The following is a 17,710-nucleotide window of genomic DNA, read 5'->3' as shown; positions in this document are numbered from 1 at the left end:
TGAAGCACTTTATAAATACAAGGTTGATCTTTCTTTGTGAGCTCAAGAATTATTTGAATGCAGTGAGTGTCAGTCACATTGGCCATAAGGAAAGGAAGAACTTGCATTTATATAGCGACTTTCATGACCAAGGGACGTCCTAAAGTGCTTTACAGCCAATTAAGTACTTTTTGACGTGTAGTTACTGTTGCAATAGAGGGAAATGCAGGAGCCAATTTGTGCACAACAAGCTCCCACAAGCAGCAGTTTGATACATGACCAGATAATATGTAGTTAGTGATGTTGCTTGAGAGGTAAATATTGGCCAGGACACCGGGAGAACTCATCTTTGAATAATGTCACCTGAGAGGGCAAATGGGGCCTTGGTTTAACATCTCATGCAAAAGACGGCAGTTCAGCACTGAAGTGTCAGCCTGGATTATGTCCTCAAGTCTAGGAGTGGAGCTTGAACTCATGACCTTCTGACTCAGAGGTGAGGTGTTACCACTGAGCCAAAGCTGACACCTCACTAATATGTCTGTGTTATTTCCCCTCTGCTGCAATTGTCACACTTCCACTAAGGCCTTCCTGCACGGACTCCCATCATCTGTGCTTTAGCCTCACACACAGTCTTTTCCCAACTCTGAATCATTCTTTCAGTGGTCCGGGTACTGTGCCTCACTCGTGCAACGCACTTTCCCTGCCCATTACCTTCCCTATAGAATCATAGAAGTTTACAACATGGAAACAGGCCCTTCGGCCCAACATGTCCATGTCGCCCAGTTTATACCACTAAGCTAGTCCCAGTTGCCTGCACTTGGCCCATATCCCTCTATACCCATCTTACCTATGTCGTGATACACGCTTTTACTTGTAAATGGAACACTTCACATTAGTTCAGGATTAGTTACTCCATCTTCCTGTCCGATGCCCAGTACGTTCCAGAAGAATGAATTCAAATTCCAAACAGTTTATTTTAAAATTGTGTTTTGCATTTAATTTTGGCTTCCTCATTTATGCCAGTTGCAGAAAAATCTTTTCTGTAACCATTCGTGATCAGTACTCTGGTATCTCCACCTTGTGTGCAGATTTTTTCAAGGAAGCTTCCAGGAAAATGCCTGCAATATGCAGTACAAATTAGAATGTGGGTGTTTCTTTGCAGTAGTAAAAGCTAGCCCTGTAGACCGGCTAGGCATCTAAACAAGCGTCTGTAATAAAGTTAAATCAAATGCACAAGTAAAGCAACTTGCTCTTGAGATATTTTGAGGTCCCTTTGCCTATTATTGTCTTTAGAGTCAGCGCAGGGGGGTCATGGAATTAGACAACCAATGCTGCCGTTTTAGCTTTCATTACTGTGAACTCCCTGTACTGATGATAAAGCTCCAGTTAGAGACATCCCTATTTTTGAAACTCAGAGGCGGGTCCAGCCTAAACTTGATTCACCACCTCAAAAAAACAATGCAATTGGAGCAGTTGTTTACTGCATTTAGTGACTGCTGGTCACCACGTGTTTCAGCCAGCCTTATTTAAACCTCCATTAAATATATCTGCTCAGAAATCCCCAGGACTTTATGGGTCGGAGTCCATTTGTGGTAATTTTAACTCAGCAGAACCATTACCCGCACTAGCTGACAGAAAAAATGGGAGCAATGGTTACGATCTGAAGTTATTGAAATCAGTGTTGAGTCCGGAACGTTGTAAAGCGCCTAAACGAAAGATGAGGTGCTGTTCCTCGTGCCCTGCACCCTATCACAGACCTTCCCTTTTGTTCTTTCCTCCCCTCCCACCCCCACCCCCCATCTTTCCCTGCTCTGTACTTGCTCAAAAACTTAAACTCTTAACATCTTCCAGTTCTGACAAAAGGTCTTTGACCTGAAACGTTAACTCTGTTTCTTTCTCCACAGATGCTGCCTCACTTGCTGAGCTTCTCCAGCATTTTCTGTTTTTATTTCAGATTTCCAGCATCTGCAGTATTGTGCTTTTGATACAATACGAAGCAACCTATTAAGGTCTTACCATCCACCTCCATATAGCGGGTAAATCATGTTGGCACCAACGCACCCGATATAACAGTGGGCACTGTACCACAAAATAGATGAATTGTGGAATATTTTGATAGTTATACAAGTAAGGGTCAGTAATAATTGAACATAACAGGTAGATGTCAAGATTCCATCTTGAGGCATCCTGAAATCCTTGAGATTTGTGAATCTGAAGACGTTACTTCACAGGAGTGCTTAGCTCAGTATCTCCAGCATTCTTTTTGACATTTAAACTGACTTCAGAATTGCCTTTCATGGGATGAAATCATGTAGGGACTAAGTGCCAGACATTCTGACTAGACACCAGGAAATACTGTGATAGCCTTCTTTGTGTTGCGTCCAAAGCTATAATACCATGCGATAACTACAGATGGCCCAGCTTTAACCTTTTCTCTGCAGGGTGCGAGCGCCTAAACTTGATTCACCACCTCAAAAAAAACAATGCAATCGGAGCAGTTGTTTACTGCATTTAGTGACTGCCGGTCACCACGTGTTTCAGCCTGCCTTATTTAAACTTCCATTAAATATATCTCTGCAAAGTTAACATTTATTACCAACGAGCAGCTTAAAATGAGCTTGAAACCAAAGCTGCCTTTCGAATTGACCATCTCGTCACTTTTATTAGCTTTTTAAAATGGCTAACCATTATATATCCCACAGGTTGGCTAAATTAGTCATCGTTGAAAGCATTATTTTCTTTGGTTGGTATGTTTGTAAAATTGGTGAGAAATATGTAGTGAAAAGTATGTTACAAACACATGGGTACTTTCATAGTTACTGTTATAGAGACTCATTTTTTTGAGGTTTCAACAATTTTTCTGAGACTTTAACGGAGCTTCAGCACATCCCAGGGAATATGTTTACGGTAACATTGTTAGGATAAGTTTATTTCAGACTGAAGCTGAAATTAGATATTGCCGATAACATGTTAAGAGAAAAGATGTATTCTTGAACAATACGTCAGTACTGATTGAAACTCCTTTGTTTCAGGCTTCAAGCAGTGCAGGCAATTTGGGGGTTCTTATTCCAGTCATTGCTGTGGTAAGTACCTTTTGAAAGTTTTCAACCAAAACCATGCATTTTATGTATAGTCATATTTTGATAGAAACTACATACCAATAAATGGGGCTAGGTTTTGGTTGTATCTATATATGAAAAGTATATTTAATTTTAATTATTACAAAAATTAGAATACATTAAAATGTCACATAATTAAACACCTCTTGAAACTTCCCTATTGTACTAGATTTGAGTCATTGAAAAACAAAGGCCAGCAGAAATTTGCACAAGAAAGCAGTATTTCCTAAGTATTGTGGTAATTGGGATAATAGAAGTGCTGTTGAAAAAGGAAATGATCTTCGGAGGCTGGGTTTGAGATGTCTTGTTGGAGCACTGTCTCAGCATCAATACTGGTGTATGCAACGTGAACCGATCAAGAAACACTACCAGCAATAAGCGCAACACAGAAAACCTGTGTCATTCAATGTGGTCTGCTATTTGCAATCAGAAGGAGCACCAAAAGCAATGGATGTTGCAAATAGCTGGAGAGTGTTTTTCTTATTTTAAGAAGAATGCTTTCTGCTGGAGCTGTTGCAGTAATGCTTCTCCATTTTGTAATTCTGCCTGAGCTGTTTTGGTATTTGCAGAGTTGATGGTTAGATTTTAGGTAGAAAGTCAATGTTTAATCTTGCAAAACAAGTAAAGAGCAAGAGTTACCGTTTTGTTTTGTAACTTTTGCCAGTCATTGACCTGGTGTAGCCATAGCACAAGATGGTGAGCAAACAGTTTCTAATCGTGCTTGTGAATTTATAATCCTGTTTAGTGAGGAAGGCTTTCAGCATTAAAAGGACTTTTACATAGCACCTTTCACAGGTCCATGGGTACATTTACATTTCAAGTTTAGCTTCTGTGCAAAGCAGTTTGAGCTTTGCACTGATGCTAAACACGTATAGTATAAATCCGGTGTTAAAGCCTAAACTGGCTCCAAAGTGAAACAGAGTGAGACTCCCTCCTCCAGAGAATCTCAGTCTGCTTTTCCTGGTGTTGGTTTGGGCCCTGACATCGGATTCAGGCATCATTTATGTAGGCCAATCTAGCACCCAATTTGCAAGCAGCAATGCAGTGATTGACATGTTAATCTGTTTTTGATCCATGTTGATTGGGCAGGATACCGGGAGAACACTCTGCTCTTCAAGTAGTGCCATGGGATCTTTTACATCCACCCAAACCACCAGAAGAATTGTCCTAGTCAAAGGACGGAACCTCCAATAACCCAGTGTTCCCTCCGTTCTACAAAGTATTGTCGGTCTACGTTATACAGTGAAACCCGAGTGTTGGGATTAAACCTAAAAAGTTAGGTATAGGCGATAGTTCAAGTAACTGGGTCAAGCCGACACCCTTGGGTGTAGTAGTTGAATGGATCGGATGAAAATATAACCTCTGGAGAAAAAAGTTGAAGGATAAGAATATGTTCTTTAAAAATTTGGTTTCATAGCCCCTTCCATGCAGCAATGCTCATTTGCTTACAGTTGTTGCATTCTTATACATTTGTGTTTATAAGATTTTATTTTAAAATCATTTTTTTGAAAAACTTTGCCCATTTATTGGCAGTTTTACCATTTTCTTTCGTCGGCCGTTAGTTGTTCTGCGGGTTTGTCACCCGACCTATGTACAGCAGACATTCCGTACGGTGCTCATATATGAGAAATAAGAAGGGTCTCTTGACAGCAAATTCATTCTGTGAGGAAAGGGGCATAAACCCAACTGTTGTCACAGATGCTGCTGTAGTTCCTTCTTCATTCACTGTTATTGATCCTTGGTGTTTGAACTGAAAGAATTGAAACATAAATGATCATGTTAATTACTGTGGATGGGGTGATCAGTTATCTCAACTCTAATCAGAACAAACTTGTATTTAAAACCTGGACAGAAGTACTTCAATCTTTCCAATTGTGGGTTTTAAGGCTGTGGGGTTGAGTTGTTGACTTTCGAGCCAAGAGCTTTCTTAAATTTGTAAATCTCTTCATCTATTTAAAACTTACCTGCCTTTCACCTAGAAACACAAGTTGTATTGAAACTGCAAACGCCACAAAAGCAAATCTTTTCCTTCATCCACAAGGCCCATCCCTGCCCCAAGGGAGCTGGTTTACATCCACTCGCAGGCCCTAACATGATTGCTTTCTAGCCCGGTATGTGAGAGGAAAACACCTCCTTGATGAAACTGCCTCCCCGGATGAGTGTGACTAGCCTAATCTGATGAGTGCTCCGATCTGATTACCCCAGCACTCCTGCAAGACTTATAGGCTACTGCCATCTGTGGCCATTTTATTAAGTCCGTACATTTGTGTTTGTGGTCCATGTGCACAAGGGGAAATATTACCAGGTTAATGCCCAGATTCTCCTGAGTTGATATTCCAGTAAAGTCTGCTTCTCCTCCGAAAGATAATGTCAATCCCAAAGTCTTCAAGTATGGTACCAGGTCATAGTGTTTCACCAGATTGAATCTGGGGAGCATAACTTTTCTTGTTCTTAAAAAAAAAAGAAAAATATTTATGTTTGAAAGTGATTTTAAACGAAATTGAAACACAGTTCACAGTTTTTATAGCAAGTTTCAGAGTGTGTCTGTCTGTCTTTCCTTTCTTATGATTTTTATGGCATTTTGATTACTTAAATGTTATTTGAAAAGGCACCTTAGAAAGAAACAAAAATCTGATTCAATATTTGTATAGGTGATTTCTAGAGATTATAGTCTTTTCGTATTAGCTGTCATTTTATTCTCTGCTCATCAAGGTGAGGGATAATAATGCTGGGGGTGGAACGAATCCTATTCCAAGCACGCAGTGTCAGCATTAAGCACTCCCAGGTCAGGTACAACAACAGATGCAGAATAAAGCTCCTCTCCTCTGCCCCAACAAATGCCATAAGCCCAGCCCTGAGTGGCATTTTTTTCCTATTTCCCACACCAGCCATCTTGTAGCTTCTTTGAATGAAATTGCCAGTGAGTGACAAATTATAGAAAGAAGAAAGAAAGACTTGCATTTACGTAGTGCCTTTCACAACCTCAGGACATCCTAAAGCGCTTTACAGTCAATGAAGTGTAATCACTGTTGTAATGTAGGCAACGTGGCAGCCAATTTGCGCACAGCAAGGTCCCACAAACAGCAATGAGATAATGACCAGATAATGTTGGTTGAGGGATAAATGTTGACCAGGACACTGGGGAGAACTCCCCTGTTATTCTTAGGAATCGAGACCATAGGATCTTTTACATCTACCTGAGAGGGCAGACAGGACCTCGATTTAACGTCTCATCTGAAAGATGACACCTCAGACAGTAAAGTACTCCCTCAGTGTTGCACTGGAGTGTCGGCTTGGATTATGTGCTCAAGTTGGGTTTGAACCCACAACTTTCTGACTCCAAGGCAAGAGTGCTACTAATGAGGCCCAGCTGACCCCTGTGAGAGTGTGCCTTGCAGCTCCTCTCGCCCTTTTTAAAAAAAAATCTTATTCGGGTCTGGTCACAAAACTGTCTTATTAAATGTTCACATTCCCTCTCTCTCTAAAAGAAAGACCGGCAAAGATCAACTACTCCATTCAGACATGGCACAGTCGACATGTACCATCAAGTCCTCATGTCACACATGCTCCTGGGAGAAGCAAAAAAAAATGCTTTAGACCGGTTTAGGAAGAGACTCGGGGAAATTCTTCTAACTCCTGCAGGCAATCAAGCAAGCTCCAGGAGACCGCAATAATTGATATCAATACTTATAGAGACCCCTTACCTAACTTCTATAACTTGAGCTGCCTGCGACTCTTTCGGAACTCATCCATCTCTTCCTTTTGAAGAACTTTAGTGAAACCATACTTATAGTACATTTGGTAATCTGTTTCTGAGGTCATTGACTCTCTTGGAACTATTTCTTAGCATCTAACTTAACTCTGTTTTCATATTTTATACTGATGCCCCTAATCTATTCATCCTTATCTAGCTCAAATAATATATCCACTTGAACAGAATCTATTCCCTTCATCCTTTTTAAAAAATCTCAATCATATCACCTTGAAGTCTACGTTTCTCCAGTGAAACAGCCTCCGTTCCCTTAGCCTTTCCTGATGGTTAAGAGCTCTAAGACTAGCTGTTATTTTGCTAGCCTCCTTTGGACCTTCTCCGGGGGCCTTGATATCCCATGCTATGTGAGAGGACCAAAATCGGACACAGTATTCTAGATGGGGCCTTATGTAAGGTGACTGTTGTATTTCTAGTTTTGCATTGTCCTAGTTATATGCCCTATCGCCCTATTCCCTTCGTTGATAGTCTTGCAACACTAGTTTTGGGTGTTCAGTGTTTCGTCAACTATGACCATACGTACTGCAGTGAATGGAATGCACGTGATGCCCTGCCATTCCTTAGATTTTGTCTTTTAGTGACAATATTGGATTAACTGCCTTCAGCAGCATTCTGCACAACCTAATTTCCTTGATGAAAAGCAATTCCGCTGCCCTTCTCCTGTCTTAACCAATTTAAAGTGACAATGTTATAAAATGTTCTAACTAGCTCCCTTGGTCAAAAAGTCCTGCTCTGCCAAAGTAAGCTCTGCCTGAAATTTCCCAAAATTAGGAAACAACGTTAAGAACAGCCCTTTCCAAATCCATAAAATTCAAACAGGACAAACCAACGAGTAAGAAATGTAGGTGCAAAATCCACAGGATGCATGGGCTTCGTGGCGCATGTTGCCAGGACTCACGGGCCATAGTTTTGGCACCCCTCGTATAGTGCCTCTCAGACTATTTAGCTTGTGATGTAGGACCTCATCATTCTAACTGTAACCCTAACCCTAATTAATTCTCTACTGAAAGTAATGGAACTGGATCTAATTTATTACAATTTCTATAAATTTTACAAGCCTAATTTGTATTGGGCGCAGATACACTTAATAAAAGGGGGTCTTTGTAGAAGTGAGTGTGCTGTCGATCACTGTTAAATCTATTGCACTTTACCCAGTCTTGTGTGCCTGTGCTCAACTTTTTTTCTATTTTACTGAAGTTCATCTCTCTTGGGACTCTAAAGTGTAAACAGTACGTGTTTGAGCGTACAAAATGTACCTGTTAGTCATACTGTTTAACCACTTCACCACCACCTCAGACGTCAGCTGTTTTTCAACGGTCCTCATGCCAGAGAATTTCCGGGGCACCACGATCAGCATACTGATGTTCCCCACGTACGGCAGCTGGAGAATGTCGCATTCAAGCTCGTGATCTGCAGCTGCCAGGAAGTTTCCTTTTGTTTGCATCATTGGCACTTTCACCGTCTCCTTTTCGTTCAGCCAGAACGAACCTTTGTATGTCTTTTCAGTGGGAAATTTAGTTTCCCAAGTCCCTGTTTGACCGGGGAAAATACAAAGGAAAAAAGCTGACAACTTCCTGGAAGGAATGTTACATTAGCAGCATCTTTACGTTTGAGCTCAGCGTTTCAGATTTTAGAATACCATTGCAATTTCCATATTGTTTGTAGAGAAGTTAGCTATGTAAAATTGAATATTATATAGTTTAAAGCTTAAATCTGTTTCCTCTACAAGTAATGTTAATAAAAATGCCTGAGTGATATGATTAGCTTTTATGGGCAATTAAATGCTTAATAATTGAACCATGATAATCAGGAATAGCATACTTTACGAGTTTAAAGTTTTGTTCCTTTTTAGAGAGTTCATGGCATTGTGCCACCTACTGCATGCAACATCTCAGTTTCAGAGCTCTTTTATTGCCCCTTTTGAAATCCTGAACAATTGGCTGACTTAGGAATACAAGAGTAGGCCATTCAGCCCCTCCAGCTTGTTCTGCCACTCCAGTAGATCATGGCTGCTCATTTCACTGGGGAAATCAAACTACCAAAGCACTGGGAATATCTGTCCTTTGCTTTAGGACAGTTGATTTGTTTGTTTTATTGGTTAATGGGCGGTTGGATAGTTGGGAGTGCAGTGAAATGCTGTGCGTTGGATTGGTCTTAGCCAATGGGCTACACTGGCTCCAGTCAGCCCCACTTAAAGGAGAGGAAGAGTACTTTCAACATAAAATATTCCTTTTCCCGATCTGTTTAATATGAAAAAAATAGTTTAAGCATTTCCTGGTATTTTAAATCATATTCAGATTTGTTATTTCTGTGCTGATGTGTGCCAAAGGTGCATCAGTGAGAGGCTCAATATGGAAACCAAGAAATTATCATTGGGCATATTCCCTGATGCAGATCGGGGAATTATTTTTATCAAAGTAAAATTAGGATTTGGATGGGTTTATTGTGAGCGCAGTGGTACTTGTGCATATTTGTATCTTTAAAAACTGGAATTTAACTAAGAAAAATTATGATTAGATTACTGTGCAGATATGAATGAAAAGTTGGGTTAGTATTTTTGGCATTATGATGAATGGAGTCTACTGTACCACCAAGTACAATGAGGTGAAGATACAGTTTCACTTTGAATTGAGAAGCCATGTGCTAGCTGAATTTATAACTAAATGAATTTACCTTTCAAGTACAAGCAGTTCAGAATCATGATTAGAGTCTGTGGATCTATCGTTTTTAAGGCTTCCTTAATCAGTCCTTTGGTGAGCTTCAAAATGCGTTGGTTTATTTTACTGATCAAAATAGGGTCGGAAAAATTGGCTGACTGAGGCTCAACAAAGTAATAGGTTTTCATATTTCGTGTGAAGTTGCCTAGAATCTGTGTGTCCTGCCGTACAAACAGGCCATTAACAGCCTGGAGAGTGTAACCAAAGTTATGGCGAAAGAGGCGGTGGGTAAGCCTGCGGAAGAGATTATGAACGGTCATTATGTCGTATTTTACACTTGCGTTTACAAAATCCGCAAAACCAAGTGCATGGAATAGCTGCTGATGGGTTTCATGTTTTGCGCCTAAAGAAACCATGCCCAGGGTGATTGAAATGCCGACAGGAGCTAGCAGTATGTTATCAGAATGATCAACAGCGTTCCTGATGCTTCTATAAAGACCAAAAGCAAAGTTTGCGTTGACGGTGTTCAAGCGTTGAATCCTGGTTTTGCCGTGGAATAGCTGAAGTAGTTTGGCTCTTTTGGCCGCGGGATCTGCAGGTTCAAGTTCCGTGTCGATTTCTGGTGCGCTTTCTATCTCGTCAATTTCATCAATGTAGTCATCATCCTCCTCTGCCAACAGTCTATCAAAATCCAGGTAGTCGTCCTCCTCCTCTCCTTCTGGAAGGAGATCTTGCGTTAAGGTATTATCTTTATGGAATTGTATTTGCATACTTTCAATGTCGGGATCTTCACTGTCCAAATTGGTTCGAGGCCTTAATGGTTCGCCTGTCGCCTTTGGGTTGAAGTGTTCATCTAAAGGCTTAACTCCACAAAACATAGGCACTGGAATTAGGTAGACACTCAGTATGAGGAGTAGGAATCTCATTTTACAGGCTTTGCTTCTGTTGGTGCCAAATAAAAAAAATTAAACATTCAGTTGAATAACGAGAATGGCTGCAAACAATAATCTATAGGTTGGTACGCCAATATATTTTATACTGCACTTAAGTGCTTCACCTGATACTGTAAGTATAGATTGTCTTAAGTATACTTCGCCCACACTGATTTATCTGTAGTGTAAAATATACCAAAACTTCTTGAGGAAATTGGTTGATTTTGGAAGTTATACCATACAGTAGTACAGTATTCTGATGCTGTCCATCTGACTTTTTTTGAATTGTGAAAAAGGTTTATAATTCTAAGGGTATAAAAATGTTTATTCTCTCAAACAGCTATGAATGACGTATCTATAATTATGTAATTTTTATCACACTTAATTATCTGGTTATAAACATTGTAATGGATAAAGAGAAAAATAAGTTTTTTTTAAAAATGCAGTCATAAAATCACAATTTAGTTTAGTGTTGTGCTAAAGTGCAGTGATAATTCCAACCGGCAAAAAATATATAATAATTTTATGTCTGCGTGCATTTCCTGTTCACAAAACCTTACTTTCTGTAACATTTGTCTCACTTTTGTGTCACCGTTTCCCATTATGAATTCCCATGTCTGCGTTTATAATGGAAACTACCTATATAAACTTGGTCATGTTTTAATTCTGTCTTACCAATAATGGTAGTGCTTGGCATCTCCCAGCTCTTCAGTCTGTACTGCAGAGAAACTCCTTTTCTCCAACCAACTTTACTTCTCTGCTTCCCAATTTGTTATGAATTTTGCTATTTAACTAAATAATAATGTAAAATCTAAGTATTACATAAACGTAAGAACAGAATGTATGCTTTTAAAATGGGGATTGAATTATGTCTGTGCGTCCTGGTTGATTTTTATCTTCCGCCTTCCAACCCTGCTTCACCTGCAGATTACACTAGCTTTTGACTCTCCGTATGCATCAGAGAGATTAACTTGTATTATTTTAAAATTGGTACATGGGCCACGCAGTCAATTGAAAACTGCTATGTAAACATTTACTGTGAAGATTCCAACGTTAAGTTGTCCACGCTTTTTATGTTTCCCTGTGACACCAGTAGGTGACACTCTAGTAAGATGCCCATAACAATTTATCACTTGCCTGTCACAGTTGACTGTCACATTCCCCATCACACCACGATCTAGTGCTATATTAGCACAGTGGTAGCACTCTCACCTCTTGAGTCAGAAGGTTATGGGTTCAAACCCCATTCCAGTGAGTTGAGTACATAATCTAGGATGATACTTTAGTGCGGTACTCTGAGTACTTCATTGCCATCTTTCAGATGAGACATTAAACTGCCGGTTCAGGTGGATGTAAAAGATCCCATGTCACTATTTTCAAAAAAAAAGCAGGGGATTCCTCTGGTGTCCTAGCCAACATTCATCCCTAAACCAATGCCACCTGGTCATTTATTTTCTTGCTGTGCATAATTGGTTGCTTACAAAACAAGTGACTACACTCCAAAGGTAATTGGTTGCCTCTGAAGTGCTTTGGGGATTCCCGAGGATGTGAAAGACACTGTATAAATGCAAGTTTGGTGTTTTTCTCTCTTTCTCTCCTTTCTTCCTGTCTTTTGCTTTCATTGTATGTCCATAGCTATACACACAATAGTCTTGCATCTTGCATGTGAAAGCATTGCACATGCAAAATTTGCATCACATTTGCACCTAATTGCCTCAAATATATTTGTAAAACAATTGAAACTGAACAAATAAGGAACCTACCAATAATCAAGTGGCATACTTAAAAAAAGCAATTAAAATATTAAAAAGGACAATGGAAAGGTTAGTCTTTTTGTTCTGGTCTCTTCTGATCTTGCAACTTTCAAAGGGAAGAACTGAGGGTTTTCTAGTAGTTGCTATTTTAGAGGCAAAAGTCATGTTGGCAACTTTAATTCTCCTAACGTCTGTTCGTCCTCCAAGCAAGCATATCCTCTGCAATTACTCTGTGACCATAAATGCACAGCCAAGTTAAACACAGCTTGATCTAGTTACAGGGTGGCAGTGCAGTGGAACATGTTACCCGGCTGGTGCGTGCATAGTGAAAGATGAAGAAATTTATCAAAGCAGTTTCAAATTTTTTTTCTTGTTTATTTGAGAGTTGAACCTTTGCTGGATTTTTTTTTAATCCACTGCATGGGCGTAGGGAATTCATGAGAAACCCCTATATACCCAAAGAGTGGAACGTGCCACTACAAGGAGTAGTTGAGGCAAATAGCATAGAGGAATTTAAGGGGAAGCTAGATAAACACATGAGGGAGAAAGGAATAGAAGGATATGCTGATAGGGTGAGATGAAGTAGGGAGGGAGGAAGCTCGTGTGGAGCATAAACACTGGCATAGACCAGTTGGGCCAAATGGCCCGTTTCTGTGCTGTAGTTTCGATGTAACTCGATGTAGTTTGGTTTTATTAGAGGATTAACAGCCAACAACTCCCGAGGACAAAAATTACATAGAATTCCATCGAATTTACAGCACAGAAACAGGCCATTCGGCCCAACTGGTCTATGCCGGTGTTTATGCTCCACACGAGCCTCCTCCCTAAGTAAAATGGAAATTGTGTTGATTTCTTTTTAAAATCTTATTGTTCTAATACTTTGCATACTCTATTTTAAAAAGTGAATCTGATTCTACTTACCAAATATACGAAAGGATTTGAGATCCCAATTGTGCACAAAAGAGCACTTTTCTAACTTAATCCTTGCTGTGAAATTCAAATATTTTTCAATTTTAATAACTGTTTGACTCCAATAATGTTCGCAGGTTCAATTATCAGGGCTATTGATTTTTTTAATATTTGTAATCTGAAATAAATTGGTCTTAATTAAAATGGGCTTACCTGCAGGCACTATGTAGAAGAGCAGTCTTGTACTGTTGAAATCTTCAGGCTGTATGTTTTTCCAAAAAACTCTGCACTTAAAGGTCTGCCCTGATGCCACTGTGTATTGAACCATGGAAAGCAAACAAGCCTAAATCAAACAGTTCAGGACATGTAACACTGTCACTGGATAAGACCTTTCCAATCAATCACTTCAAGTTGGCGTGTTAGGTGCACTGGCTCGCATCTTGTACTTGCACATGCTTAAGCATTGCGACTTGGCTGAGTGGCATAGGAACAGTTGGCCTCAGGACTTCTAATCTAGGGTGGCGAAATTCAGGCAAGGTTCCTGTTCCTGATCAGGTTCAATCACTCCTACTGGAAAGTTCTGCATTGGAATGTCGAGTGAGGACAGGATTGAGTTCCGTTGTGATGCCCCCTGCAGTTGAGCAGCCCATCAGTACTCACTGCCTTGGCCACTTGGGCAAACAACTGGAGGACAGGAGAGATGGGGAGACTATTGACCAAAAAAAAAAGTTCTTGAAAGAAGTGTAACCATACGATGATGTTCTAATTCGGTTACAGGGTTAATTGCTTATCACCGGTTTCAAGGCTACAGTTCATCAAACGTTTTTCATTAACTTTGTATGTAAAGCAGTTTAAAAGTGACTCAGTACATTTACAATCAGTGGATACACTGACTTTGCTTTGGAGTGCGCCCCGCAAAAAAAATATTCATATGGCCTCCTTTAAGTCACCCTGAAGTTAGTTGGCAGAAGTAAACTACTTGAAGTAGCTGCATTTACTGTAACATTCTACATCTGTAACACATGTGCTTCAAACACTGCAGCAAAATCTTTCCACATTAACCTAACACAGTAAAGTCTGATTGGGAAAGGCACTGTACACTGTTTATGTAATGAGGTGACTGTCTGGGTTGTAGAGTGGGCCCCATTAGTTTGGAAGTTAAGTGATGGACTGATTCAGAAGTGGCAGTAACAAATTCCAAATATATTTCAGGTAAAGTAAAGCTTGCAGCATCAACCACTTCAGAGGTAGTGAAGTAAGTCATTAATCTGAGCTGAAGAACAGAAAATGCTGGAAACACTCAGCAGGTCAGGCAGCAGCTGTGGAGAGAGAAACAGAGTTAATGTTTCAGGTCGCTGCCTTTTCATCAGAACTGGAAAATGTTAGAGATGAACAGCTTTTCAACAAGTAATGAGCCAGGATAAAGGGAGCGGGGGGGGGGGGGAGGGGGAGGGAGGAAAAGAACAGTGGTGAAGGTCTGTGATAGGGTGGAGGGCAGGAGTGATTAATTGACAAAAGGGATGATGGTGCAAGGCAAGGAGGGTGATAACGGGACAAATGAAGAAACAGAAGATGGGTCCAGAGACGGTGTAAATAGTTACAGCAGAATAGCAGAGGGAGGAGGAAAGCGTGGAAAATCTGGCAAATAGGAGAAGGCCCCCGTGGCCCGGGAATGTGGCAGAGAAAGGCAGGTAGACCCCAGGGGTGCTGACCACCCAGCCGGCCGTGTAACGATAGGAGATCACCACCCCAAGCACGAGCCCAAACCTCCACTCCCAGTGGCTCTGGTGCAGCCATCCTCCATTACCAGCACCTGCTCTCCGAGAGAAAATGGGAACGGTGATTGAGATCTACAATGGAGGATGGCTGCATGAGATAGGAATAGGAAAAAATACTGCAAGTTGGTTAAACCCTCAACTGAAACACGTTGCAGGATAAAAAACCTTCTCTTCGCCCTGCATCTTCTCCTCCCCAATGATACTTAAAAGAAATTAGAATGCTTCTGTAGAATCCCCAGTCTAATGCACTGCTTTTGCATTATAGAATGGATACATTATAGAATGAATACATTAAGATGATGAACGGACTAGTCTTTTTAGGAGTACTTGTTGAATGTGCTTCCTTTTTTAAAATTAAAAATAAAATTCCACAATGATTTCAAAAGGCCAATTTGCTTTCTTTCCTCTCTACGGGTCAATTCATCGTGCCTGTTCTGGGTACCTGCTGATGAAAGATAAGAGGGGCTGATTGAGAAGAAAAGATGTTTGTGTCGAAGGTTATTTTGGACTTGACACATAAATATTCCTGCCTGCTCAGTCAGCTTTGTTATCAGTGCACCCACTGTGAACTCCAGCTTGTTTGTGGGAGGTGAAGGCATGATAAATCAACCTCTGATCAGAATGTAATCAGCAGCTGACCTTGTGATCATCAGATAGATGTGCTCCTGGGCAGTGCTGCTGGCAAGGTAGTTATTCCCACAGTCACCACCTCCCACAGAAGAAATACCCCATTGCTGCACATGCTCTATCTTGCAGCTTGACCCAAAAATTGCCAGTATTGACCCTGTAAAGGATGTATTTTTTTTATATAGAAAAGAGAAGGATGAGGGGTGACCTAACAGAGGTCTTTAAAATTACAAAAAGGTTTGATAGGGTAATCGTAGAGAAAATGTTTCCGCTTGTGGGGGAATCTAAAACTAGGGGTCATAAATAGAAGATCGTCACTAATAAATCCAATAGGGAATTCAGGAGTAACTTCTTTACCCAGAGAATGGTTAGAATGTGGAACTCGCTACCACAAGGAGTAGTTGAGGCAAATAGCATAGGTGCATTTAAGGGGAAGCTGGATGAGCACATGAGGGAGAAAGGAATAGAAGGTTATGCTGATAGGTTTAGATGAAGCAGGGTGGGAGGAGGCTCATGTGGAGCATAAACACAGGTATAGACCAGTTGGGCCGAATGGCCTGTTTCTGTGCAGTAATTTCCATGTAATATATGTGTATTTAATCTTCTATGCAGATAGCCCCCATGGTGCTCCTTATGAGAGACCTTGCTTTAAATGGGGCTTCCACCTTTTGCCAAGTTCAAAGCCAGACACCAGGTAGGGATGGTGTTGGAGTCATGACTTGAACTTAGATGTTTAGTTGCTGATTAAAGTTAATTGAAGACCTTCAAAATCAATGCCTGTCCAGCATAAGAGACCACAGCAAGCAGGGCAAAAATTGACTTGTATTTTAAAAATCAATCTGGTTTACATTTTGGCAATTACCCAACTCTCCAGACTAGTTTCAAACCTTCTGAATGTTAAAATTTTCAAACGTGTTAAGACAAGTATATGTGTTGAAAGATAAATGAGCTTACAGCTGCTAATTATGTGACTTCTGTTTTCCAGCTGACCAGACGACTGCCACCAATCAAAGATGCTAAACCAAGGCTTCAGAAGCTGTTCCGGGACTTCTGGCTTTATTCTGTAGTGATGGGATTTGCTGTGGAAGGTTCAGGTACCCGAGAGAATGCTAAAATACTGGGATGTGGCATGTTTATTATTCCAAAAACGTTGTTCTTCCTAACTTTTAAGACTCGAATATTTGAAATTTCTGCTGTGGGCAATCACACAGGCTTCTCATCAACAAACAGATAAAGGGACATTAATGTAAAAGTCCCCTTGTGAATCCTTTAACATAGGTTTCCATGGTTTCTATGGTATTTGTTGCACTGTGGCTGATTTCAGGATTTGAACAGGGCTTAAAATGAATTAGCTTCAATATTAAGGACTTTTTGTAATGAAGCTTTCTGATAATACAGTGCAGATCTTAAAGACTTTGAAATATTTGTACCTCGTTTATGATTAGAAAGTCTTTTTGGCCATCAAGTCCATTCTTTTTAAAAGCATATGTCTGAATTATAAATAAGCGGTTCATGCTGATTAGAAGATTTCAGAATGTTATGTTAATTATTCTGCCTGTTGTACAGTTTGATTATGGGCAACATTGACAATTAGCAGTCCTTCATGTTGTTTCTTGTTGGAAGCTGTGATACCTCCATTCAGGCCTTACTGGCACTACTCCGGGTTCTTTTCATTGAAACCGATGCTTCCAACTGCTAGTAACTTGTTGGCTTTCTCCCTTACCGCAGGGCTGTGGCCAGAGGAGTGGTACGAGGGAGTGTGCGAAATAGCCACCAAGTCTCCACTGCTAACCTTTCCTGGAGGAGAGCCTTTACGCTCAGAACTGCAGTATAACTCCGCCCTGAAGAATGACACTGTTTCTCCAGTAAGAACACCCATTTTATTCCAGAGCCCGGAGCGTGCTGGTGTTAAGTGATGGCAATATTAGGATGAAGATTCATTCTTCAAAGTTTTCATTCTTGGCTGGGCTGCCGGACAGATGGTTCATGTGAATCCTGCCTGCTTATCGCTTATCCCACTAAGAGCCAGGATAAAATTTGGAGAACAAGTTGCCACACCTTCTAGTGGCAGCATGTCAAGGCCTTAGTGAAGGGGGCCAGTCAGTCTGAGATGGTGTGGGGTAGGAGAGGTTTAAAAGAGAGATTAGGTCTCAGTTGAAAATTCTGGGTGGGGAACTGATTTTATA

At 40.5% G+C, this 17,710-nt stretch overlaps 2 protein-coding genes across 3 annotated transcripts in view; one reads left to right on the top strand and one right to left on the bottom strand.

The window, feature by feature from the left end:
* LOC137342254 (phosphatidylinositol 4-kinase alpha-like) overlaps positions 1-17,710 on the top strand; it is a 124,182-nt gene that overhangs the window by 43,661 nt on the left and 62,811 nt on the right. The window contains exons 19-21 of the mRNA XM_068006094.1: positions 3,012-3,062; positions 16,510-16,618; positions 17,253-17,389. Of these exons, the coding sequence (XP_067862195.1) occupies positions 3,012-3,062; positions 16,510-16,618; positions 17,253-17,389 (297 nt within the window). The remainder of the gene's footprint in view (positions 1-3,011; positions 3,063-16,509; positions 16,619-17,252; positions 17,390-17,710) is intronic.
* serpind1 (serpin peptidase inhibitor, clade D (heparin cofactor), member 1) lies at positions 879-13,376 on the bottom strand. 2 transcript variants are annotated; one of them, XM_068006097.1, is made up of 6 exons: positions 13,333-13,376; positions 9,541-10,466; positions 8,124-8,397; positions 5,401-5,548; positions 4,638-4,848; positions 879-1,097 (listed from the first exon to the last, which is right to left on the bottom strand). In XM_068006097.1, the coding sequence occupies exons 2-5, from the start codon at positions 10,448-10,450 to the stop codon at positions 4,657-4,659; spliced, it is 1,524 nt and encodes a 507-aa protein (XP_067862198.1). In that variant the 5' UTR covers positions 10,451-10,466; positions 13,333-13,376; the 3' UTR covers positions 879-1,097; positions 4,638-4,656. The 2 variants fall into 2 exon arrangements, with proteins under 2 accessions (XP_067862198.1, XP_067862196.1); XM_068006095.1 differs by lacking the exon at positions 879-1,097 and having other exon boundaries at positions 4,568-4,848.

This window comes from Heptranchias perlo, chromosome 25 (assembly GCF_035084215.1).
Source record: "Heptranchias perlo isolate sHepPer1 chromosome 25, sHepPer1.hap1, whole genome shotgun sequence".
NCBI classification, from domain to species: Eukaryota; Metazoa; Chordata; class Chondrichthyes; order Hexanchiformes; family Hexanchidae; genus Heptranchias; species Heptranchias perlo.
Note: the sequence above shows the minus strand (reverse complement) of the source record. Positions and strands in the feature narration are given on the sequence as shown.

Bases quoted from the DNA above. Each gene is read 5' to 3' on its own strand.
- serpind1 (XM_068006097.1), bottom strand. From the start codon at position 10,450: ATGAGATTCCTACTCCTCATACTGAGTGTCTACCTAATTCCAGTGCCT. The intron at 8,398-9,540 runs GTAAATTCATTT...CCGGTCAAACAG, and splicing joins GAACTGCTTGTACTTGAAAG to GGACTTGGGAAACTAAATTT. The intron at 4,849-5,400 runs GTAATATTTCCC...CAATTCTTTCAG, and splicing joins AGAATCTGGGCATTAACCTG to TTCAAACACCAAGGATCAAT.